The sequence below is a fragment of the Macaca mulatta genome, chromosome 1 (assembly GCF_049350105.2).
Source record: "Macaca mulatta isolate MMU2019108-1 chromosome 1, T2T-MMU8v2.0, whole genome shotgun sequence".
Taxonomy (NCBI): Eukaryota; Metazoa; Chordata; class Mammalia; order Primates; family Cercopithecidae; genus Macaca; species Macaca mulatta.
In genome coordinates, this window is record NC_133406.1 from 124,521,719 (window position 1) to 124,547,623 (window position 25,905).

General features: G+C 41.4%; 1 protein-coding gene across 2 annotated transcripts in view; it reads left to right on the top strand.

The window, feature by feature from the left end:
• CASQ2 (calsequestrin 2) overlaps window positions 1-25,905 on the top strand; it is a 69,646-nt gene that overhangs the window by 16,757 nt on the left and 26,984 nt on the right. Inside the window, exons 2-6 of one of the 2 annotated variants that reach the window (XM_015148921.3) lie at window positions 7,625-7,709; window positions 11,873-11,973; window positions 14,347-14,458; window positions 19,523-19,596; window positions 25,458-25,588. In XM_015148921.3, coding sequence (XP_015004407.3) covers window positions 7,625-7,709; window positions 11,873-11,973; window positions 14,347-14,458; window positions 19,523-19,596; window positions 25,458-25,588 — 503 coding nt within the window. The remainder of the gene's footprint in view (window positions 1-7,624; window positions 7,710-11,872; window positions 11,974-14,346; window positions 14,459-19,522; window positions 19,597-25,457; window positions 25,589-25,905) is intronic. The other variant, XM_077950529.1, reaches the window with a different exon arrangement.

Genomic DNA, 25,905 nt, shown 5'->3' on the forward strand with positions numbered 1-25,905 from the left:
ACTACTGGTTTTGTTTTTTGTTTTGAAATCTATTCTGTTCAGGTATTATGGTAGGTGCTAGAGATGGCATGGGAGAAAAACAGACATGGACATAGAGCTTATACGCTACAGCATGGACAATTGCTAGACAAAGAATCATATAAATTAATGTGCACTTGCAACTGCGAAATGGTTGCAAAGGAAAAGCACAGGGTGCTATGATCAAGGGTAAAAAGGGAAAAATTGAGATTGGGAGTCAGGGAATGCCTTTGAGGAACTGACTTTTAAATGTAGACTTCAAGGAAAGTAGAAACCAGCAAACAGACAGGGAAAAGGAATTCTATTTGGAGTGAAGGGTGTGTGTAGAAGCAGAGCATGTGTTGGTGCCTTTGTGTGAATTAGAACAAGGCATCCACGTCCCTGCAAGCAGCTGAATCTTCAACTGGCCTAGGGCTTGAGAGCACAGCTGAAGGAGGTGATCCTGTGCAAAGACCTGAACAAGCTTGGTGTTTTGAGAAGCTGAAGACAATTGTATTAAGTAAGAAACAGAGTGACCCCAGATGAGGCTGGAGACAGGTGGGACAAAGAGTGCAGGACATTCGTGGCCATGTTAGGGATTTAGGTTCATCCTGAGTGCATGGAAATTTAATACACAGTATTCATCACAACCCACTAGGCTCTGCAGGATTTGACCTCCCAGTTCGCAAACTTTCTAAATCTTCATAGCTCTTTTTTTGTCCTACTCCTGTAGCACCTAGAGTTTTTTTTTTTTTTTTTTTTTTTTTTTTTTTTTTTTTTTTAAGACAGAATCTAGCTCTGTCTCTCAGGCTGGAGTGTAGTGGTGTGATCTCGGCTCACTACAAGCTCCGCCTCTCAGGTTCACGCCATTCTTCTGCCTCAGCCTCCCAAGTGGCTGGGACTACAAGCACCGGCCACCACACCTCGCCATTTTTTATGTATTTTTCTTAGTAGAGACAGGATTTCACCGTGTTAGCCAGGATGGTCTTGATCTCCTGACCTTGTGATCCTCCTGCCTTGGCCTCCCAAAGTGCTGGGATTACAGGCGTGAGCCACCGCGCCCGGCCCTAGAGCTATTTTTTTAAATGAATTTCTTCCCTCATTAAATCACAAGGTCCTTGGAGCTGACATGTGTCTTACTCATTTTTGTTAAAACAGTAGGTTCTCAATTAATAATTGTTCTCTTTCCATTGTAATACTTTACACTATGGTATTTCTGAATTGGAACAAGATCCAGAACCCTAGCCAGCTGTCATAATATTAAGAAGAAAATCTAATGTTTACTAAGCACTTACTGCATGCCAAGAACTGTGCCAAGCACTTTACATGCATTCAGTTAAATCATCAAAACAGTCCCATTGAATAGATATTGGTATTGTCCACTTTTTACACTGGAGTCACAGCACAGGCTTGTGGACAAGTCAAAAATCCAGGTCTCTGATTCCAAGCCCTGTGCACTTAACAACTGGGCCATAGTATCCATGAGTCATTTATTCATTCGAAGATGAGATCTACTTGGATCCACCCTGTCATTACAGGGGTAACAGTGATGCAATAAATACCTACAGGATACAATCTTTTAACAAGAGTAAAGCTATATTATAAATATCCTCTTCTTTCCTATTGAATTATGCATATTATTTACATAGAACTTTTTAGGCTGTGTGCAGTGGCTCATGCCTGTAATCCCAACAATTTGGGAGGCCAAAGTGGGAGGATCACTTGAGCCCAGGAGCTGAAGACTAGCCCTGGCAACAAAGCAAGATCCTGTCTTGACAAAACTTAGAAAATTAGCCAAGCGTGGTGGTGCAGGCCTGTATTCCCAGCTACTCAGGGAGCTGAAGTGGGAGGATTGCTTGAACCTGGGAGGTCAAGGCTTCAGTGAGCCGTGATTGTGCCACTGCACTGCAGCCTGGGCAAAGGAGTGAGACCAGGTCCCAAAACAAAACAAAACCTTAAGGACCTTAAAATAACTTTTAAAAAACGTTTTTTGTAATCAATAGAATCAGCAATGGTTAAAGCAAATCCTAATGTTTCTAGGAAGAATGAGCACTGACCAATGCCCAGAGGCTGAATATAACCAACCGATAAGAGACAACCCCATTCACTAGGATGGACTGTCTAAGAGGTAACTAACCAAACAAACAAAACCAGCAGAGAAACAGTTGTACATCAACAGGAGAAAATTGCAAACCTATCTGAAAAGCGTGTACTAGTTGTCTGGGAATTTAGGAGATATATTGACTCTGCTTTTTTTTCTCATGTATGTAACTCTTTGTCACTGTATTTGATGACAATTGCCTCTAACTCCTTGGCTTACAATGCCCTTGAACTTGTGAAGTACTTGGACCAATCCACCCATTCATCCACAAGTATGCTGAGTGTCTCCAAGAAACTGCAAGATACAAAAGAAGCACACAAGAGGGTCCTTCTTCTTATAGAGGAAAGAGTCACAATATAGAGACTATACACAACTCTAATGATTACACAATAAGTGCCAGAGTACTATGCCCTTGTGAGGGGCTTTTGGAGTTCCAGAGAGGAGAATGGAGTGAAAGATGAACTGGAGCTGGGCTCTGCAGCCAAGGGTGGCCAGGGCTGGCAGTGACCTGAGAATGCAGTGAGACTAGGCTGCAGGAGAGAAGGGAACATGTGAGCTGGAGATTTAGGGCCAAAGCAAAGGTGGAGGTGAGGCCAACCCAAATGTGAGAGGTAGACAGACTCCTGCCTGCCCCACTGGCCCAGCAGAGGCTCCTGGCTGCCGTGTCAGGAGTCACCTAGAAGGTCCCAGAATTTTACCACAGCCATTCTCCCCTTCCCAGTCTCATTGCTCTCTCAAGTGCTGCCAGCCCTGGCACCCTTGGCTCCCATGAAGGAGACTTGCTAGGACTGACAGCAGTGATGACAGAACTCAAGTAGGCAGACTTTGGGTCTTGTCAGCATGGGAGGCAAGAGTGATGGGAGTTCTGGAGGGATTTTGACTAAGGGTGCCGAAGAGGAGGTGGGAAAGTCTCAGCTAGGCATGGGATCCTGGCCCATGTGTTGTTGCCTGCTCTGTCTCTCCATCTATAGCACAGGACAGTGATTGGCTGTGTTTAGTTAACCAGGGAATCAGGAAAAAAGATTAGAGTTCATTTGAGATAGCACCTCCCACTCATAAATCTTCAAAAATCACATATAAATATCCATAAGATAACCAGAAGGCCATGCTTTACATGCCTATGAGAGGCACACATTTGGATCTGCCTAAAACCAGATAAAACATGGTAGTGCATACCTAGAAGAGATCAGAGTTAAATTCTCTGTTTAATTCTCAGAGTTCATTTCTTATTTTGTGTCATTGGTTATTCTTACTATTAGGAATACTTCTCTCCTATGCCAAAGGTAGAGGGGCTTAAAGAGCCAAGCAGTTAGAAGAGCACTGTGTCATGTCACTTTGGGTGTGCTGACAACCATTTATAGCAGTGTTTTCCAGTGTGTGGTTTGAGATCTGCTGTGTTAGAATAATGGGGTGTGGTAGTGTGGTTTATAAAAATGTAGATTCCTGAGCCCCACCCAGGTCTATTTTCTACTCTCTTGTGCTGAGGCCCAGGAAGCCCCACTTTAGTCCCTGAGTGATTCTTATGCACACTGAAGTTTACGAACCACTGTCAGAGGCTCACGTACTAGGAGTAAGAAAACTTACGATACCACAAAGCCATGAGGTCCCATCCTTACTGACTCTGAATGATATACAAGGGAACATTTAACTTAAGATTTTGACAGCACTAAATAGAACACAGGGGGCTTATGTTGGAAACCAGAAAAGTCATTAAAAAATGACCTTGTCTAATAGATTAAATGCAATAGAGTGAAGCCAAGTGACTTGCAGAAAGTTTGGTCTGTTTAGGCACTGCAGAAAATCTCAAGATGAGTCATGCATAAACACTGATGATGCCTTTCATCCTAAGTTTTGCCTAGTTCCAGCCAAAATAAAATAAATAAGAGAAAACTGAATGAGGGGTGGGGGTGGGGGTTGGCTCATTTGCTACCTGCCATTCTACACCCACCTCCCAGGCCCCAACCACCAGAGGTACTCCTCGGAGCTGCTCTTGGTGCTTCTGCTCACAATCCTTGCTCTTCAAGGAATGGAAATGGTTAGAAACCAGAGAGAAAGAAAGAGCCTGGGAACAGATGAAAAAGTCTGGGAGGGAAGAATGAATATGCAAAGAAAAACCTCAAGATGTTCAGAAGAGGAGCTCTGAAGGAGAAGACACAGATACTGGGAACAATGAAAGGAAGACATAAAAATGAAGAAGATATGAAAGAAACAAACATAGAAAAGAAAGTAGAGGGATTCATAGTATGAGTTGTAGAGCCAAACAGACCCAGGGTCAAACCATCAAGAAGACAATAAATCCTAAAGGTTTCTGGACCAAAAAATAGAACTGCAAAATACGCAAAGCAAAAACTGATAGAAGTGAAAGGAAAAATGAACGAAACTCTAAGATTGGGAAACAAACAAAAAATTTAAGAAAACAAGATGTTCTTATCACTCCTATTCAAGATAGTGCTAGAAGTTCTCACCAGTGCAGTAAGGAAACATAAATAAAATGGCATGCAGATTAAAAAGGAAGAAGTTATTTGCAGGTGACAAAATTGTCTACCTAGAAAAATCCCAAGGAATCTACAAAACAAAAACCTCTTAGAACTAATAAGTGAGTTTAGCATTAACATTAACAAATTAATTGTATATCTATAAACTAGCAATAAACACATGGACATGAAAATTAAAAATACAAAACCATTTACAGTAGCTGAAATGATTTAACTGATTAGATATAAATCTAACAAAACTTGTGCAAGACTTGTAGGCTGAAAACTATGCAATGTTGATGAAAGAAACCAAAGAAGATCAAATAAATGGAGAGACATACCATATTCATGAATTGGAAGACTCAACATAGTAAATATGTCACTCTTCCCAAGTTGATACACAAGTTGATTAAATTGATTTAATGCAATTCCTACCAAAATTCTTGTAAGATTTTTTTGTATGTATAAACAAGATTATTCTGAAGTTTATATAAAAATGCTGAAGGACTAGTATAGTTAAAGCAATTTACAAAAAAAAAAGAATAAAGTGAAAAGAGATAGTCTACCTGCTTTCAGGTATACTTGATCCTAGCTACTGCAATCAAGACTATGTGGTGTTGGCAGAGGAACAGACATATAGAGCAATGGAACAGAATCGAGAAACCACAAATAGACCCACATGAATATGCCAACCGATTTTTGACAAAGGAACAAAAGCAATTGAATGGATGAAAGACAGCCTTTTCACCAAAAAGTGTCAGAACAGTTGGACATCTATTGGCAAAAAAAGAAAAAGGAACCTCAACCTATTTTAAATTTGACTCAAAGTGAATCATGAACTTAAATGTAAAATGAAGAGCCATAAAGCTTTTAGAAAAAAATAGGAGAATTCAGGATCTGAGGCTAGACAAAGAGTTCTTGGACTTAACATCAAAAGCACAATCCCTGAATGAAAAAAGTGATCAACTGGACTTCATCATAATTGAAAATGTTTGTTCTGTGAAAGATCCTATTAAGAAGATGAAATGATTAGGATATTGAATGTTCTCAACACAAGAAAGTGATAAATATTTGAAATGATAGGCATGCTAATTACCCTGCTCACTATACATTATATGAATAAAAAACATCACTGTGTACCCTATGGATATGTACAATTATTATTTGTCAAATAGAAAAAGAAGATGAAATGACACACATACAGAGTAAAAAAAATACTTGTAAACCATATATCTGAAAAAGGACTGATATTAAAAAAAACTCTCAAAATTCAACAACCAAAAAGCAATCCAGTTGAAAAATGAGCAAAAGATGTGAACAGGCATTTCATAGAAGAGAACATACATACAACAAATAAGCACATTTTAAAATGCTCAACATTATTAGCCATTAGGAAAATACAAATTGAAACCACAATGAGATAGCACTGCATACCTGTCAGAATGACTAAAATGAAAAATGGTTATGCTACCAAGTCCTGACAAAGACGTGGAAAAATTGGATTATTCATACCTTGCTCATGGGAAGGTAAAATAATACAGCTACTCTGAAAAATAGTTTGGCAGCTTCATTTAAACACTAAACATGTAGCTACCACACAACCCAGTAATTGTACTATTAGACGTTTATCTCAGAGAAATTGAGACTAATATTTAACTCAAAAACCTATACACAAAAGTTTATAGCAGCTCTCTTCATACTAGCCAATAACTGAGAACGACACACATATCCTTTAACGAGTGAACGATTGAACAAACTGTGGTACATTCATACCATACATTGCACTCAGCAATTAAAAAAAAAAAACAAAACAGCGTATTGATACATGCAACAACCTAGACAAATCTCTACATAATTATGCTGAGTGAAAAAAGTCAGTCTCAAAAGGTTACATGCTATATAATTCCATTTACACAACATTCTTGAAATGACAAAATTATAGGAATGGAGAACAAATTAGTGGTTGGGGATGGGGACATGAAGCAGTGGGTGTGACCGTGAAGGGCAACAGAGGGATCCTTGTGGTGATGGAAATGTTCTGTATCTTAACTGTATCAATGTCAGTACACAATTTGTGACATCGTACCTCCGTACCTCCGTTTTGCAAGATGTTACTGTTGAGGGAAACTGGATAAAATGTACAAGATATCTGTATTATTTCTCACAACTACTGCATGTTAATCTACAATTATCTTTTTTTTAAAGTTTAACTAAAAAAAGTAGTATGAGTATTTCATGATCTGTCTGGTAGCATCTCCATTCTGTTTCTGTTTCAAGTCCCTATTCAAACAGATGGCAAGAATTAGGTCTCAGTCCTGAAGTAAGCAAGTATTCACTACTTGCTCACTCTGCGTTTCAGGAAGCTTAACATAATGCCAATCTTGTGCTTGGTGTCATCATCTATGCTGGTGTCTACCCAGAGAAGTTTTCAGCTACCTGTCCATCTAGGACACTGCTGCATCCTCCTGGCCTTTGAAGCCAAACCCCTGACCCCCGATACTCTACAAGTCTTAGTGTGCTTCAGGGAACCTTGAGAGGACATCTCAGGTCTATTCACCCAATGGGCATTCCTACTTCACAAGCCCAGGAGTGGGGGAATTGAGGGCAATGCTTGGATATCGAGGACATAGGCCTCCTTTTTTCTTAGGTCCTCTTGTGTTCCCACTCTACCCCAGGTACATTTGGCAGCTAGAGAAAGGCTCAGGGTCCCTTGTCAGGCACCCATGCTTCCTTCCTGATTCTTCTTTCTCTTGATCCAGGTTTTATCTACTCTGAGGGCAGAAACTGGTATGTGACAGTGGATATACTCTTCCAAATTTTCTCTCTTAGGTTTGCTCCTCAGATTTTCCCTCCTTGATTCTCAGCATTCTTCTGAATCATCCTTCTCCTGAAGGGACAACAGTACATTTCCTCTGCTGCTGCTCGACTTGGTCACATAGTAACAGAAAGTATAGAGGAAAACCCTTCTGTTGATACAAGAGGATAGTAATTCTGTAATATTTTGTACCATCTTTCTGCCCTTAGCACGCTCATCTTTCCATTGTTTCTTCAGCTTGTGGCCCAGGTCCTTGAACACAAAGCTATAGGCTTTGTGATGGTGGATGCCAAGAAAGAAGCCAAGCTTGCCAAGAAACTGGGTAAGTGTGATTTTTGAGATACTGTATGAGGGAAAGAAAGGAATGCGTCTTGCAAAAGGAAAAGTCCAGTTGCAATTATTCTTGCATAAGCAGATTCTCTTTTAAAATATATAAAATGATCCTGCATACCTTCATCTTTGGTTGGAGAAGCGTTTCATAAAAGTAAATATAGGCCTGAATTGAATAATTTCACATTAATCATGTAAGAGATTGTTGTATCAGTACAATGAGGAGGGTTTCCTCCTGGAGAAACTAATGCTAAAGAGTTAAGTTTTTATTTTTAGATTCTAAAGCAAGCTAAAAGGCCAGCTTCTCTTAGCTCACCACTGTGGTGATCTCTCTGAGAGAGTTAAAAATTCTCTTCTTTCATCACATATTATTTCGTTGCCTTGCAGCTGAAGCAGCCAACAAAAGATAGCATTAATAGTAATAATGCCAGGGTAACAGTGCTTTTTAAATTTAAGGCTAAACCCCAGCTGGGCATTATCACTAAGGATGAGAGGGAGGACATAGGTGAGGTACAGTTAAGTGACCGCACAATGGAAGTTGTACTCTCTAGTGTCGATATGTCAGGCTTAAGTACAGTGCACTTTAAGATTCACAATGCTGTAATCCCAAAGAGAGAGAATATAGATAGCGCCTCTGGTTTTCTTTTTCTTTCTTTTTTTTCATTTCTTTTTTTTTTTTTTTTTGACAGGTCTCACTCTGTCACCCAGGTTGGCGTGCAGTGGTATGATCTCGGCTCACTGCAACCTCTGCCTCCTGGATTCAAACGATTCTTGTGCCTCTTGAGTAGCTGAGATTACAGTCACACGCTACCATGCTCAGTTCATTTTTTTGTATTTTTAGAAGAGACAGGGTTTCACCATATTGGCCAGGCTGGTGTTGAACTCCTGACCTTGAATGATCTGCCCGCCTTGGCCTCCCAAAATGTTGGGATTACAGGGGTGAGCCACAGCTCCTGGCCTGCTCCTCTGATTTTCAAACACCGACACACATGTACTGCCCATTTGGCTTTTTCTCCATGACCAATGAAGAATGGCTATTAAAAAAAATAGCGGGTTATAAAACCGGATCTTTGGAGAAAGGTTAATTGGATTTAGAGTGGTAAGTACAGAAAAAAAAGAGATTAGTGGTGGTTCAATAAATACCTTCAGGTACATAAAAGTCCATTATCCTGGAAAATTACAGACAACTGTTTTCTATTTTATTTTCAAGCAGACCAATCTTTTTTTAAAAAATGATTTAAATTATAGGAAACTATTTAGGTTAGACACGAGGAAGAATTCATGACTATAAAATTATGATGAGTTATTAAGAATGTCTGGGCACTTGAGGAGGCCAAGGGCAAAGGATTGTTTGAGCCAAGGAGTTTGAGAACAGCTTGGGCAACAGCGAAACCTCATCTCTACAAAAAATTTAAAAATTAGCTGGGCATGGTGGCATGTGCCTGTAGTGCCAGCTACTTGGGAGGACTGGGAGGAGAGGATGGCTTGAGCCAGGGAGGTCAAGATTGCTGTGACTTCTACCTGCATGATTGCACCACTGCACTCCAGCCTGGGCAACAAGGTGAGATTCTGTCTCAAAATAAATGAATGAATGAGTAAATAAATAAATAAATAAAAATAAAGAATGCCTGGGATATCTGTTTCCCTGGAGACATATTAAGGGATATTTTTCTCCCTTGAGTATGGGAGCAAAATATGTTAAACTCTTTCCCTGGAGTCAAAGACAGTTTAATGGCTGGGTGCGGTGGCTCACACCTATAATTCCAGCACTTTTGGAGGCTGAGGCAGGCGAATGACAAGGTCAGGATATCGAGACCATCCTGGGTAACACAGTGAAACCCCATCCCTACTAAAAATACAAAAAAATTGCCTGGGCGTGGTGGCGGGCACCTGTAGTCCCAGCTACTCGGGGGGCTGAGGTAGGAGAATGGCGTGAACCCGGGAGGCAGAGCTTACAGTGAGCTGAGATCGCGTCACTACACTCTAGCCTGGACGACAGAGCAAGACTCCGTCTGAAAACAAACAAACAAACAACAACAGTTTAATGAGTTCTGCCTCCTTCCCCAGCAGTCTCTTGATTCCTCTTCTGCCTTCCCATTGGTTTAATGAGAAGCTGAATTTGGGAGAATTTCCAGCAAATTTATTGAGAGAAAAAAACTAGTGTCCCAGTGATCTAAAAATTTTGGATGGACAAGCTGAGCAAGTATACATAAAAATAGACTAGGAAAGAATATGATGGGGCTTGATACACTGAAACAAGCTCAGTTTGGAAGAGTTGGGGCAGGTTCTTTCTGGTTATTTGATCTCTGGGCGTTTACAGGACAGTGGAGGTATTTTGTGAACCTGCTCCTTCATCTTCATTCCTCTTCCATTTGCCTTATTTTGGCCTCTATCAAGTTGTGCCTGAACAATTGCAGTAGCCTTCCTACTGTGGTTTTGCTCAAGACAGAATCCAACAGCAGGACACTGGCTGATGTTCCCTAGGGCACCTTTTGAGATCGGCCATCACCAATATCAAGAAAATCTGGCAGGGCCAGACACAGTGTCTCATGCTTGTAATTTATATATATATATAATATATTTTATATATATATAAAACAAGCATGTAATTATGTATATAATATATTATATTATGTATTATAATATATAGTATATATAATATATACTATATAATTATATATTATATATAATATATACAATATAATATACATTATATATTATATAATGTATAATTTTTCATATATAAAATATATAATTTTTCATATATATGTGTGTATATATGTATGTGTGTGTATATATGAAAAATTAGCCTGCATAGTAGCACATGCCTGTTGTCTCAGCTATTCAGGAGGCTGAGGCAGGAGCCATGATCATGGCCCTGCACTCCAGCCTGGGTGACAGAAGGAAACTTTGTCTCCAAGAACAAACAAACAAAAAGAATACCTGGCACATTGCTCCTTTTGATTTACAAATGGTGCCTCCACCATTTCCCACCTATGTGCCAAAGGCTCCTTACACCTCATGGATGCCTTGGGACACAGCATGTGGCAGTCCAGCCTTCCTGTCCCTGGAGGTTCTGCAGAAGAGTTCATTTGGAGAAAAGTTTCTCCAGCTAATAGAGTTTTAAAACAGTCTAAGGAATTAAGGATGGCATGCAATTGGACTAAATGCCAGTTTTGGCTATTTAACATCCCTAAGGAGAAAAATGCATTTTTCCAACAAGTGTTTGTTAAGGTACACAACATCAGACCAAGGGTGCTAAAGGGCAGCAAAATAAGAAGATGCTGAGCCTGTCCTTGCAACATCTACTGGCCAACTGGATAAAGAAGATGTGTGGGATTCAACTGGAACAGGAAAGCAAGCTGTCCATCCTGGTCACATACATTAATGGGTTGCTGATGTGCACAGGCTCTGTACAAGGCACTGGGATACCAAGAAGACAATGATCCTACCCTCAGAGAACTCACTGTGATAGTGAAGACCTGTAAATTGAGCTGAAGAAAGATCAATAATGGCATGATCTCAGTGAGATTAAAGTGACCTTTCTTTAGAAAAATGAATCCTAAGCTGAGACCTGAAGAAGCTAACCAAGATGGAGGTCATTCCAGGCTTGGGGAACAAGGAATACAGAAGTCTAGAGAATAATGCTCAGTGACTTTTCCTTTACTCACCTTTCCATATAAGCACGTGGGCAGGAAGCAAAGGGAGTTGCACAAGGGACAAGAGAGCAGTTTTCAAAGGAGTACAGGTCTACCCAAGGAAGAATGAAAGGGATAGATTTGGAACAAGATTTTGGAGGGACTTTAACGCAAGGCTAAGGAGTCAGGTGGGCAGTGGTTATCTTTGATAAGGAGAATGACATGGGATCAGCTGTATCTGGTATCTTTGGAAAATTAAAGCAGTGGTGGGGTGGAGAATAGACTTTTTTCTTAAGTCAAAATCCAGCTGGAATTGTTCTTGACTATTTCCAATTAAATGTCCACTTCAGGAACTCTTCTAAAGTGTTATTTCAAGGCAACTGCTTCTTGGGTTAATGCTAGTTCCATTAATCCTGACCCCACTGTCACCCAGAAACCCTGAGCCAGACCTCAGCCAATGCAAAGGCTCTTCCTATGTCAGGATGACCTTCTCTGTGGGCCTCTTTGTTTCTTACAGGTTTTGATGAAGAAGGAAGCCTGTATGTTCTTAAGGGTGATCGCACAATAGAGTTTGATGGCGAGTTTGCAGCTGATGTCTTGGTGGAGTTCCTCTTGGATGTAAGCATGTATACACGGTGACACTGCATGGAGCTGCCTCTGTTCAAATATAGGGAGAGGTAGAACCCCAAAGAACAGACAAGCTGGAGAACCTGGCCTCGTCTGTGATAGGTTTTTCAGGATTCACAAAAAAACTAAGGAGCACCTATATTGCACTCTACCGGGAAGCTGATCTTTAAGTCACCCTAGAAACTGTCGGGAGCAATGTAGTAATACTATGCTAATTCTCTTACCAGTTATACATAGACATCTATTGAAATCTCCTTGGCTTTGCTCCACTGCTGCTGAAGAGGAGCTGGGGAATGTGGAGAGAGAGGGGGCTAAGCAGCCACCTGAAGAGAGAGGAGGGATGGGAGTACCAATCAGCCAGGTCACCCTGAGTTAGCTACCCTCAGAGCAACATAGAGAAGTGGCAGAGCTAAAGAGACCCCCAATATCACACTCATTTTCAGCCATGGACATAGCACACCCTCATATCCATATGCTCAGACAAACAGAGGAACAAACATTCTAAAAATATTTCATCCATAGTTAAACTCACACTTTCAGTGACCACTGTGAAGTTCAATGCTTTGAACACACATTCTTGCACAGATAAAGAACCTAGTGTTCAGCATCCATGCCGACGATTCCTTATCTACCAGCCAGTACCCAGTGGTCTATCATTCTTTCTCTACAGTGTCAAAAACCAGAGGGAAGGTCAGAAGTGGGTTGGAAGCTACCTCTTACCAAAAAAAGGTGCCATCTCATGACCCACCGTGCTTGGCCATCTCATTGACTCACACCCACAAGCCCTAAAAAAGTTGAGGGGGTGATAGAACAACTCTGGGACAGCATGGTTCTGCCCCAGCTTTATCAGCTACGAGGAGGCTTTTGGAAATAAGACTCTAACTGCTTCAAACAATAAACAATGTGATTGACTTACCTAAGTAGAAGGCTCCAGTTAGGGGAGACTTCAGACTTGATCAAATCCAGACACTGGCTCCATTTTTCTCTGTAAATCACAGATAAGTGTTTCTTCAGTATGTTGCCTGTGTCTTCAAGCTGACTATTCTCAAGTTAGCTATAAGAAGGCCAGCAGCAGGAACCAATACATCACGTTTCCTCATTCATATTTCATGATAGAAAAACAAATTTGTCTTCCCATTGCCCTTTTAAGAGTAAAGAACTTTTCCCAAAGCCTTCAGCAAATCTGTTCTAATTGGGCCAGTTATTTGCCCATTCCTGAATCAATAACTGGCAAGGGAAGTTATGAAATTCACCTAAATGTCCATCAGCAGATGAATGGATAAAGAAAATGTGGTATATGGCCGGGCGCAGTGGCTCATGCCTGTAATCCCAGCACTTTGAGAGGCCAAGGCAGGTGGATCACGAGGTCAGGAAATTGAGACCATCCTGTCTAACACGGTGAAACCCCGTCTCTACTAAAAATACAACAACAACAACAAAAAATTAGCCGGGTGTGGTGGTAGGCGCCTGTAGTCCCAGCTACTTGGGGGGCTGAGGCAGCAGACTGGCATGAACCCGGAAGGCGGAGCTTGCAGTGAGCCTAGATTGCAACACTGCACTCCAGCCTGGGTGACAGAGCAAAACTCTGTCTCAAAAAAAAAAAAAAAAAAAAAAATGGTGTATATAAACACAAAGAAATACTAACTATACAGACGGAATTGGAGAACATTATGCTAAGTGAAATAAGCTAGGCACAGAAATACTAATTCCACATGTTCTCACTTATTATATGTGGAATCTAGAACACAAGAACTCAAAGAAGCAGAGAGTAGTTACCAGAGGCTGGATGGGGGTGGGGGGTGGTGGGAATGGAGAGATGATGGTCAAAAGGTGCAAAGCCTCAATTAGATAAGAAGAATAAGATTTTCTTCTTTGGCATATATTGTACAGCATGGTAAATATAGTGAATAATATGCATTACACATTCCAAAATCACTAAAAGAGTAAATTTCAAATGTTCTCACCACAAAAAATGATGAGTATTTGAGGTGATGGATAAGTTAATTAGCTTATTTAATTATTTCATGTATTTATAGGTCATCGCAACACTTTATATCCAATAAATACATACAATTATAATTTGTCAATCTACAATTAAAAATAAATGTTTTTTAAAACTGGCAAAAGGAATAGGTTGCCCCCACCAATCATCTCACTCTTTGAGTTAAGGTCTGTTTCTCAGAAGATACTGCCGGTATGCTCACTGCGGGACTGTGGGGAGAATGGAATAGATATTTGAGGCACCAACCACAAAGTCCGCTACAACTTCCCTCCAATGCACTCTGTTTCCCCAGTGAAGAAGGAAATCTCTTGTTTGAACATGTGTGTGTGTGTGTGTGTGTGTGTGTGTGTGTGCCATTTCAGCTAATTGAAGACCCAGTGGAGATCATCAGCAGCAAACTGGAAGTCCAAGCCTTCGAACGCATTGAGGACCACATCAAACTCATCGGATTTTTCAAGAGCGAGGACTCAGAATGTAAGTTGCCTGCCAACCCCAGCCTATGAGTCTAAAAGCTAGATTCCAAACAAGATATGTCAGTTTACCCCAAAAGAGGATGGCTCTTCAGCATCTCTTTTGCTGGTAGAATGGTGGTTAGAATCCTTCCTGAGCCTAACACAGTGGAGTACATGTGCAAAAATTATACAAAACAGTCAGGAAAGCTGAAAGAATATTCAGGTGGGGACAGGTCCTCTGGTTTTAAAGCAGACTGAGTGTTCTACAAAAGAGAGGAAAACCCTTCTCCACTTTTCCTGCCTACCCACCTCCCAGTCAGATTTTCCCCTACAATGGGACAAGCAATGGGCTGTCTCCTGGCCTTGGTAGCTCCTATGGTCACCAGCTGGAGAGCTTTGTAGTCAATTGGAAACCATGAGTGGAAAATTGGGGTAGGAATGGGCTTAGCAGCAGCTACAGAATGTGAAAAATTGCTGACCACCAAGGCTGCCTGTCGTAGTGCAGCCACACCCTTGGGCATATTCCCTTTGAAAGCTTTGTGACCAGGTTTTGGGTGGACACAGGACCTATGATAACATCACCACAGCCCATATAGGGATGAGAGGGTGGTGGGGTGAGTCAGGAAGAGCAGGGAGAAGGGATCAGGAGGAGTAAGCACTTGAGTACTGTACATATTTAAAAACTGCTTTGGCAGCATGGCCCCAATGAGGTAGGCTTTTTTCTGGTATCTCAGCCTTGGAGAGAGGAAAAGCATTAGCGGGGGTGAGCATAACTCTGGTAGCATTCATACAAGTAGGAAGTGCAAATGTGGGCTGCTTATGACTATTCCTGGGAACCCCAAAATATTCTGAAATTGTTTGCAAACCCATTTCTTTAAACAGTCTGCCCACTAGCATCCTTAGTCACCTCATCAACAATGCTTTCATTTTCTGTCTCCCGTGTCCCAACTTAACCCTCTTTTCATTTGCTTTATTAAAACCTGCATTTACTGTGCTTAAAATGAAAGTGCTAGAGGGAGGTGGCTAACCAGGGAGATTTGCCCCAGTTCTTCTTTAGGCAATTTTATTTTAGTTCGTACATATCCATATCAGTCCTGACTACTCTGGGGTGCTTCTCCTGCCCCTTCCTTTTCAGTTCCTCTGTCTCAATTTGTTTCCATCTTTATATTCCTCTATCCTCTTCATCCATGTAGCTCAGGATGGCAGATAAGAGGGAAGCAAAACCAAGGTTAGGATAAAGAGCACACCTTTCAGTACCCTTGGCGTCTTCCCCCGCCTAGATGAATCGTCATAATAACACTATTTAATTAACACATTTCATATGCCAGGGCCTATGCTAGGATCTTATATGGATGCCTTAATTTCATTCTCACAACAAGCCTGTGAGGTGTTTATCATTATTATCTGCATGTTAATGATGATGAAAGGATGGAACAGAAAGATGCAATTAACTTGCCCATTATCACATGGCTAGTACAGTGTACAAAGTAATATGAAATATATTACATATTGCATTATAAAAAAATTTCCAATTTTTTAAAAAAAATTTAAATGAGACTCTTATGCTTGCCTCAAGAATATAGCTTTTTTTTTGAGACCTAGTTTTGCTCTGTCACCCAGGCTGGAGTGCAGTGGCATGATCTTGGCTCACTGCAACCTCTGCCTCCCGGGTTCAAGTGATTCCCCTGCCTCAGCCTCCTGAGTAGCTGGGATTACAGGTACCCACTACCATGCCTGGCTAATTTTAGTATTTTTAGTAGAGACGGGGTTTCACCATGTTGGCCAGGCTGGTCTCGAACTCATGACCTCAGGTGATCCACCAGCCTTGGCCTCCCAAAGTGCTGGGATTACAGGCGTGAGCCGCCGCGCCTGGCCCTGCTCTTTCTTTGACTGATGAGCATTCTTTTTTTGCCATTGGACATAATTCAGATAATTCCATCTGTAAAGTGTCCTTCAAGGGCACTTAGTTCAATCTGACAGCTATTGCTTTTCTTTTCATTGACAAACGTAATGTTCACATTTCTTATAATAATTTGAATGAATTTGAAAGGATTACAAATCCTAATTAAATTTTTATATCATCAATATTTCAAAATAATAATGAAGCTTTTCCTTAGGAATACACAGATATTGCTCTACTGATCTTAATAATCATTCTTAAAAGTTAATAAAATTGCTAGTGAATCATTTTAACCGCTTTTTAAGGTTGAATTTTTTTTTAAATTTATAGACTTTGTTAGTACATTACATATTTCACGTAGTCCTTGTAATTTTCAATTAAGTACATTTAGGCAGGTGTTTAGCAAGGTCTAGCCTTTTTTGGAACCAATAATGATTCCTCAAAATATTTTCAAAGTAAGTATAATTCATAGCATATTTTAAAATCTACTTTTTAGCTGAAAGACTCTTTGTAAAATTCTTGCCCAGTTAACCCACTTCAGGATGAAAGAGTGGGGAGAGGTCTCCTGAACCCATTTCTTCACCAAAAGCTATAAAGAGAAGGAGTTGTACGGGTTTGAATGTTATTGGAGTCCCTTTTTAAAAATAACAACCTTTTTGTGGCATGCAGATTCACAGGCAAACCTTTATATGATGACCTTTTTCTCTGAAGAAATATTATTTGAATCTCAAGATTTTCAGAAAGAACTTGGTGTAAAGCCTTTACACCTCCTTGTCATTGTAGCTGCACTATCAATACTTGAACTTGGACATTCAAAATCTGACTTCAGAGTTTACACACTTAACTGTGTATTGAATTTATACACTACAACGTTTATACATTTAATTGTGTACACTTATCTTGCGCAGTGCTTTCAGAATCTATTTTGACATGTTTATCTACTTCTCTGAATGTTTCATCCCCAACAACTTGGTTTGGTTCTTCTTTGTAAGACCGATGATATTATTCCAAGCATTTCTGGTCAGCGTTTCTAACTGGTGCCATCAACCACACCCAGTTACTAAAATCTGTGACACTAATATCCAGTATGCACAACCCTGAGAGAGGGGGAAGAAAGGAGAGAAAATGCTAAGATAAGTTTGTAGTAAGCTGGAGGCTGGGAACTAAACGTTCAGGAGCCTATTCCAGAAGCCAAAAGAGTCATCAAAGAAAGTGGGAGGGGAGTCTGACTGGAAGGGACCAGGAACAGGTTGGTCAAGAGGCAGGGAAAGCCTAGACATGACCTGAGCTCCAACAGAGTAGAACACAAGAGGAGGAGGCTTCTTGGAAAGCAACTGCTGTTTGGCTGAGGCTAAAGGTCAAGCCACATTTTGAATCATCCATCTAGAGGTCACCTTGCTTCGTTCTTCGTCTTAAAGTGATGTCGACCAACTCTCCAAGAGAGGAAGGGAGGCTCCTGACACAGGCCTAAGCCATTCTTTCCATCAGGGTGAGAGTACATGGAGGGGAGGAGAAATTCATCAGGGACATGGGGATTGGAAAAGAGGGGACAGAGGATTCTGATAGAGCCCATTGCTGCTTTAGACACAGATGGCCTAGGTGTTGCTTTAGCCATTCTACTTCCTTACCTTCACTCCATTCATTCTTCAAATGCTCTCAGCTGGTTGGGCTCGGTGGCTCACACCTGTAATCCCAGCACTTTGGGAGGCCAAGATGGGTGGATCATGAGGTCAGGAGATCGAGATCATCCTGGCTAACACGGCGAAACCCCATCCCTACTAAAAAACACAAAAAATTAGCCAGGCGTGGTGGCAGGCGTCTCTAGTCCCAGCTACTTGGAAGGCTGAGGCAGGAGAATGGCGTGAATCCGGGAGGCAGAGCTTGCAGTGAGCCAAGACCATGCCACTGCCCTCCAGCCTGGGCGACAGAGGGAGACCTCACCTCAAAAAAAAAAAAATGCTCTCAGCCATCTTCTCCCCTCTACCCAATTCTCGACTCCAGCTATGAGGTTACAGGGTATCTTTTCTGACTACCCACTTACTTTTATGAGGACAAGTTAGTGTGAGTGTGTATCAGTATGTGCAAGTATTCTCATGACTTTCCAACCCCCCTCTCACCTGTGCTTGCGGCACTCACCTCTGTGGTAACAACTATCACGCTGCCTTTTGATTCTTTAAAGGATTCATAGCCCTCGCGAGGCTGAGAGCTTTGGAAGATCAGTATCTTTGTCTTATTCATTTTGGGATCCTCTGAATTCACATTATTCTAGAAAAAAATTGATAGAATCTTAGTAAATTCTGCATTGTCTAACAGAGGCTTATACTTATGATGGTTAAGGGAAATGGAATTCCATGAAATGGAAAGAAGTTAATCTTATTAAGAATAAATCACAGGCTGATTGACTCTCAGGCTTACAGCATTTATTCATAACCACCACCACCACCACCACCACCATTACCATCACCCTCACAACTAAGGCTTGAGTACAAATCTCTTTCCCAAGTGACTCCCCAGATGGACCAAGGTACAGCACTCCCACACTCACCTGATCTCATACTGTCTCGGCCAGTGTAGACTCAAGCTTGGGACCATAGTCTATCAAGGGTTTAAGTTTAAGAAATCCTCTTGAAGCATCAGAATAAAGAAGAAAACTTTAAAATGAAAAAAGGGAAAGAAAACTAGAATTCAGCAACAGGGGTACTTCCATTAAGAAGTTTAAAATACTTCTGTGATGTCATTTGTGATTGAGGTTACTTTACACAGTGAGATGAATTTCCTTCTTACTTACAGCTCATTTATTCTGGCAAACTGCACTCTCTCTAGAGGGCATGATTATAAGTAGCAGTGAGTTAGAGTGAAAGGCCTTTTTATTTCGGTTTGGAGTTTTACGTGCCTTCTTCTCTCTCTTGTCCTCCCGGTTCCCTCTGTTTCCTGCTTTCTACCTGCAGTTCATAAAAGTGTGGTGAAGGGGTCTTCTCTTGGGTGTTTGAATGCCAGTCAATTCCAACTCCTTGTGGGGAACTATGGGTTTAAATAATATTAAATAATACCTATCTAAATAATATCTACTAAATTGTTATCCCATCAGGATTAATTGACTTTCTACTCTCTACATCATTTAAAAAGAAGATTCTTCAGTGTGCATCTTGAAAATCTCTCTCCCTTCATCTTTATTTTTCCCCTTAGACTACAAAGCTTTTGAAGAAGCAGCTGAACACTTCCAGCCTTACATCAAATTCTTTGCCACCTTTGACAAAGGGGTAAGTACCTACGAAACCCCAATGTGAACAGTTTTGTAGGCATGAAGAATTGAAGTTTGAACTTGCCACCACTCTTTCTTTTCTTGTAGCAACATTAACTATCCTCCCTTGCCTCTTTCTCTAGAAGGGTTAAGAAGCCTTAGTTGTGAGGGTGATGGTAATGGTGGTGGTGGTGGTGGTGGTGGTTATGAATAAATGCTGTAAGCCTGAGAGTCAATCAGCCTGTGATTTATTCTTAATAAGATCACTAAATCACTATTGGATTTAAGATGAGTACAAAGATGACTAATTCAGAGGATGTAAGAATATTTTTAAAAACATCCAAGGAAAAGTGATGGCCCACACTTATCTTCTCATACACTGAGATGGGAAATGTGTGGGCCCAGAGTGTGCCAGCCCACTCAGTCACTGCTTCCTTTTTCCTTAGCGGGTATCCTCTCCCTTCCTGGGGTTACATACTTCCCCTTCTACTGGGTCAGGATGGGGAGTAGAATGGGAACTCCTCTGTGATGAGTTCAAGCAAGTGGTCTGTAAAATACAAGAAGAAGCCAGTGAGCTGGAGCAGGGAAGGGGCATGGTGGGATGAGACTGCGTTCAGTTCTTGTATACGATGAACCACTTCTGTGGAAGTGGCCCTGTCTTCAAGCCTATGATCCAGAAGAGTGATCTATAATCCAAGTATTATAATCTAAACTTGAAGAATGTTTATTCTAATTAGTTGTATTACAGTTGGGAAGGATCTCGAGCAAGAATATTTTAAAACTATCATGTATTAAGTGTCTGTTATGGGCCAGGTGCTCACACCTGTAATCCCAACACTTTGGGAGGCTGAGGGGCATGGATTGCATGAGCCTTGGAGTTGGAGACCAGCCTGGGCAACATAGTGAGACCCCCATCTCTACAAAAAATACAAAAATTAGCTGGGTGTGGTGGCACACACTTGTAGTTCCAATTACTTGGGAGGCTGAGCTGGGAGGATCACTTGAGCCCAAGAGGTTGAAGCTGCAGTGAGCTGTGATCATACCATTGCACTCCAACCTGGGCAATGGAGTGAGATCCTCTTTCAAAAAATAAGAATATAAAAAATAATAAATTCAAAAAAATTTTATGTGCCAGAGTCTGTGCTAAGAAATGTCTTTGTGCCAGAGTGTGTGCTAAGAAGTTAACATGGATTTTCTTACTTCATCCTCTCAACACTCACATAAGGGAGGAATTAGTATCCTCATTCTACAGAGGATGAAACTGAGGTGCTGAAAGATTAGGTGATTTTTTCATGGTCATGTAGTTACTGAGTTGAGAAGCTTGCTATATTCTCAGACCAGCCTGACTTCAAAGTCAGTGCTCTGTCCTACTTTACTCCAGAGAAAGAAGCAATATATGCAAACTGCGTGACTGGTGTTTGGCACACAGGAAGCATTCGGTAATAGTTAGCCAGCTATGAGCACCATTGTTTATAAGAAGGCAGTCATCTAGGCCCAGGAAGTGGGAGGCTTGGATAGGATATTAGTAGAGAAAGGGAGGAACAGAGAAGCCGAAACTGAATCCATTACTGACATATGGTTCTGATGGAACATTTGGTTCTGATGGACTAGGTGTGGCTAAAGTGGCTCCTGGGTAAGAATCCAGCTGAAAGGAAGAGAGAGGCAGGCCAATTAATTTGGCCAAGCAACAAAGCCTTAGTTTTTAGAGGGGTGGTTCAATGTTGAGCTCAGCGTAGTATCTGTTTATAGAAGTGCCTCCTAGTGCAACTGTATAGCTTCTTGCCTGTGGCCCATGAAAAAGGTGAGGTCAGGCTATCATTAAAAATTCAGAGAGATGCTTTATTAAAACTCTGTAGGACACTGAGTCATAAGTTCCAGCGTTCACGTAGCCTTGTTGGATTTCAGAACATTTAAAAAGACAAAGGCACACAGAGCGGAGAGCACTGAGAGGACTCTGACACCATTTGGTGCTTAAGAACTTGCACCCGTCAGTTGGGGTGGAAAGGGTGTCCAAGGGGAGATGGTGGGGTTCAGAAGGCATGACTGCACCCAGTAGAGCCTCAGCGGTGTCCAGCAGGGAGTGCTAGGACAGAAGAGGGGAAAAGTAATAAATGTGAAGTGGCTGAAAGGAGCTGTTTGTACAACACACCCTAGGGAATCTCAGAGAGACCGGGAAGTGCTTTGTTAAGGTCAGAAACCAGGAGAGTCAAGGGACAAGAAAGCACTAATGCAGTTACAAAAATGCAAAAAACAACCGGCACTAGCAAAAGTGGATGTAACAAGAAGATCTGGCCATTGATGAGGTGATGAGAGAAGGCCTCAAAATAACTTAAGATAGCAAGTCTTGGCATCAAGACAGCAAAAATTATGAAGCTACTGAAAACATTAGGAAATCTAGGAAGAAGAATCTATTGAGGAACATGAGATGGGGTTATGAATTCTATTTTCTAAAAGTTGGGGAAACTTTCAACTGGAAATGTCTTTAATTAATTCAGTCATTCATTCACTCAACAAGTATTTATTGAGTGCCCTTTACGTGCCAGGCACTCTTCTCAGTGCCAGGGACACAACATTGAGCAAAGCAGATTCCTGCCCTTTAGAATTTAAGGTTTAGTGTGGGAAAGAGAAGATGGAAAGACAGAAAATTAAAAAGTAAACAAACCAATAAATACATCATGTGAGTTGCAGGACCGTAAAGAGGTTGACATGTCATGGCTGCTGATGTAAATTTGGAGGTCAGTAGTTCCCAACCACTATCCATATTAGTATCCTCTGACAAGCTTTTAAAACCATTAGTCTCTGGGTCCTGGCCCTGGAAATTTTAATTTTTTAGGGTTGTGGCAGTGTCTGGGAATCTGCATTTTTGAAAGCCTCCCAAGGAATTATAAAGGGTGTTCAGGTTTGGGACCAGTACTGATCTATTGATACTAATCCTAAATCAAGCCACAGGAAGGCGCAAACTCTCTGAAGAAGCAGTTAGAACAAGAAAGTGTCAGAGGGCCAAGGATGGTTCCACTCTGCTGTACCTCACAGCCTGAAAAATATCAGTTCTTATAATCCCACATCCCCTCCCACTGACCTGTTCCTTTCTCTGTCTGAGTGAACAATGAGATGAAAAATCACTTTCTTTTTAAAATCACACTGGAGCCAAAGGGAGCTGTGACTAAACAAAGTTAGTGGAGAAGATAGATGTTGGGAAGACCTAAATTTAGTAATGGCAAAAACCATTACTTTTGGCAAAAACTGTGACTACTTTTGCACCAACCTAATACTTGAGTTGGTTTCATTGGCAACAACCAAACTGACTTGCGAACTGGAGGAAAAATGACCTGTATCAAAATTCATACACATGCACATGTCAGAAAATCAGCGTTGTACTTTGTAGTTTTCTTATCTTTGTTAAATCCATTCCAACTAGTTAACAAATAAAAGCATGAAAGAATTCATTTTATGGACCTATTTGGTTCTTAATAATATAATTCATTCTTATATAATGGTAATACCCATGAACCAGATCTCCTCCTGGAATAATGCCTTGGATTCAGTAGGCCCCACTAAATACTTACTGAATAAATGAATGAATAAAAGCTTCAACCAATCAAATCCCCTTCAGTCCTTACCATCCAAGACAGGAATAATAAGAATGAAAGAGGGGGTCAGGTGAGGTGACTCATGCCTGTAATCCCAGCACTTTGGGAGGCTGAGGGGGGAGGTGGATCACCTGAGGTCAGTAGTTCAAGATCAGCCTGGCCAACGTGGCAAAAACCCATCTTTACTAAAAACACAAAAATTAGCTGGGTGTGGTGGCCTGTGCCTGTAATCCCAGCTACTCGGGAGGCTGAGGCAGGAGAATCACTTGAACCTGGGAGGTGGAGGTTGCAGTGAGCCTGATACTGTGCCATTGCTCTCCAGCCTGGGCAACAAGAGCAAAACTCCATCTCAAAAAAAAAAAAAAAGAAAAAAGAAAAAGAAAAAAGAAAAAAAAATGAAAGAGAGGAATTCTCTGAGATACAAGATGAGGGCACTCCATGATGGTGGTAGGGAGACAGGGAGGAGATCCCTGGGAAATTTTACTCAGCATTTCCAAGACTTAAATTAAGGATGCGACAATCCAATTTTTACATTCATAGACAGCACTGTGGCCCCAGACACTGGCATTCAAGGACTGGAGACTACCACCACCACCGGGTGGGTTTGACTTCTGGCTCTGCTCCCTCCAGATATATGATCCTGACAAATCTCTCACGCAAATTGTGCCTCAGGTTCATCATTTGTAAAATAAATATAATAATCATTCTTACCACATACAATCCAAGTGAGAATTAAACAAAGAATCAACCTAAAACACCTGGCAGCAGTGCCTGGCACATGATAAGCACTCCGTATGTTTGTTATTATTACTGTTTTCATTCTGATCACTTCTCCTTTCATGGAAACAGTCCTCTGATTCCTAGGATATATAGTAAGCGAACTCAGAAAACCAGAATTCAATGTCATTTTCTAGCCTACTTTGGTTCCCTGCTTCATCAGCCCCTCATCTATATCACCCCCCCCCCACCCCTGAGACGATGGAAAAGCACTTAGGAAAAACTCCACGTCTCCCTCTCTTAAAATTAACCTGTCAACAAAAAAGAAAACATGGCCTGTTTCCTTTATCTCTGAGTAGGATGCTGGAATTTCTTTCCCTTAAGTACTATATAAAATGCCTTTCGGAATATAGTGACCTGGAATTAATAGCAATTGATGACAAAAACCATATGGATATCAGTGTTTCCTCAGAATGGACCTCCTTGTGTAAGAGCTTATGCAATACCCAGCTCCTCTTCTTCCCCAGTTAGTTGCAGCCAGCCTGGGTCACGGCACCATGGGTTACCCCCACAGAGCATCAGCTCTTAGGCAGTTCCTCTTCAGCTTCAAGAGAACCACTGTTTATCCCTGTGCTTTCTTGAACCACAGCTCTGAACTAGAAAAGAATGGCATTTGGTTTTCTATAGAGCGTTGCACATTCCAGGCCTCTCAAATCATTTCACAAACAGAGGTCCCGAGTTCGGCAGCTGTGCAGGCAAACAGCAACCATTCTGCCTTGACAACACACTGAACATGTGGCTGCTTTAATCCAGAGAGAAAACGTCTTCCAGGCTATGGGCTGGCTCTCCGAGCTCCTTATCTGTTGTAAGATGAGCAAACCATCCTGGCTTACTGGGGTCTGTCCAAGTTTTAGTACTGAAAGTCCTGCATCCCAGGAAGCCCTTCCACCCAGAGCAAAGCAAGATGGTCAGTCACCTCATGACTGCTGACAAACCGGGCAGCTCCCAAAGTCTGACAAACCACAAAGCAAGCTGGGTACTGAGAGATTTAACTGTAGGGCCAGCACTTCAACCTAAATAACAATCAGGGTTATGAGCAAATCAAAGACAGGCTAATGAGTTGGGTTCTGATTCTGAGTACCTATATGCCTTAAGGATCTCCATCAATTGCCTGTTTTATCAACATTGGTTCCATTAAAACCACACAACCCAGGATAGTAAATATGTTCCATTGGCATTTGCTTCCCATCCAGCCCTGACAAATGCAGTAGAGTGACGGTGATTGTAGAATTAAACTTCCCACTTCTCATCTCAACTGCTCCCTGCCCCAGCCTGACCCTCATTTGCTAGATAAGTCTTTTTCCTTCCTATCTTTCCTTCTTTGATCACAAAAGAAGATTGGGCTAGCCAGGCCTTGGGTGATGAGTTCCTATCACTTCAACATTGAAGTTAAAACTGTACATTTGTTTTTATGTCTTTGCCAGAAAACATACACACTTGTCTTAGATGGACAACACATTGCTATTCTAGACTAGCATCCAAATAAACTTTGTCTTATTTCTAATGGTTACAGGTTGCAAAGAAATTATCTTTGAAGATGAATGAGGTTGACTTCTATGAGCCATTTATGGATGAGCCCATTGCCATCCCCAACAAACCTTACACAGAAGAGGAGATTGTAGAGTTTGTGAAGGAACACCAAAGGTGCCTGAGATAGCATGCGGGGGCTGGGGGCCCGGGATCTGGGGAATGGAGAGGAGCCTCTCTGTGCTACCATTTCAGACCCACCAAGAGCAACAACCTAGTTAGTACCCCAGGAGTACAGAACTCAGTAGTATGGCTTTGTTGATCAGTGATGACTAGCAGGGATATGATTACTTTTGAATGTAAGTCTGCACCTGCAAGCAGGGTTTGATAAATCCCTCAGTCAGCAAATCCCCTCAAAGCCAGGGCAAGATATAAATAAAATTCTGTACTAGAAATGATAGCAATTTACTGAAAGTTCCTGTATACCAATAACC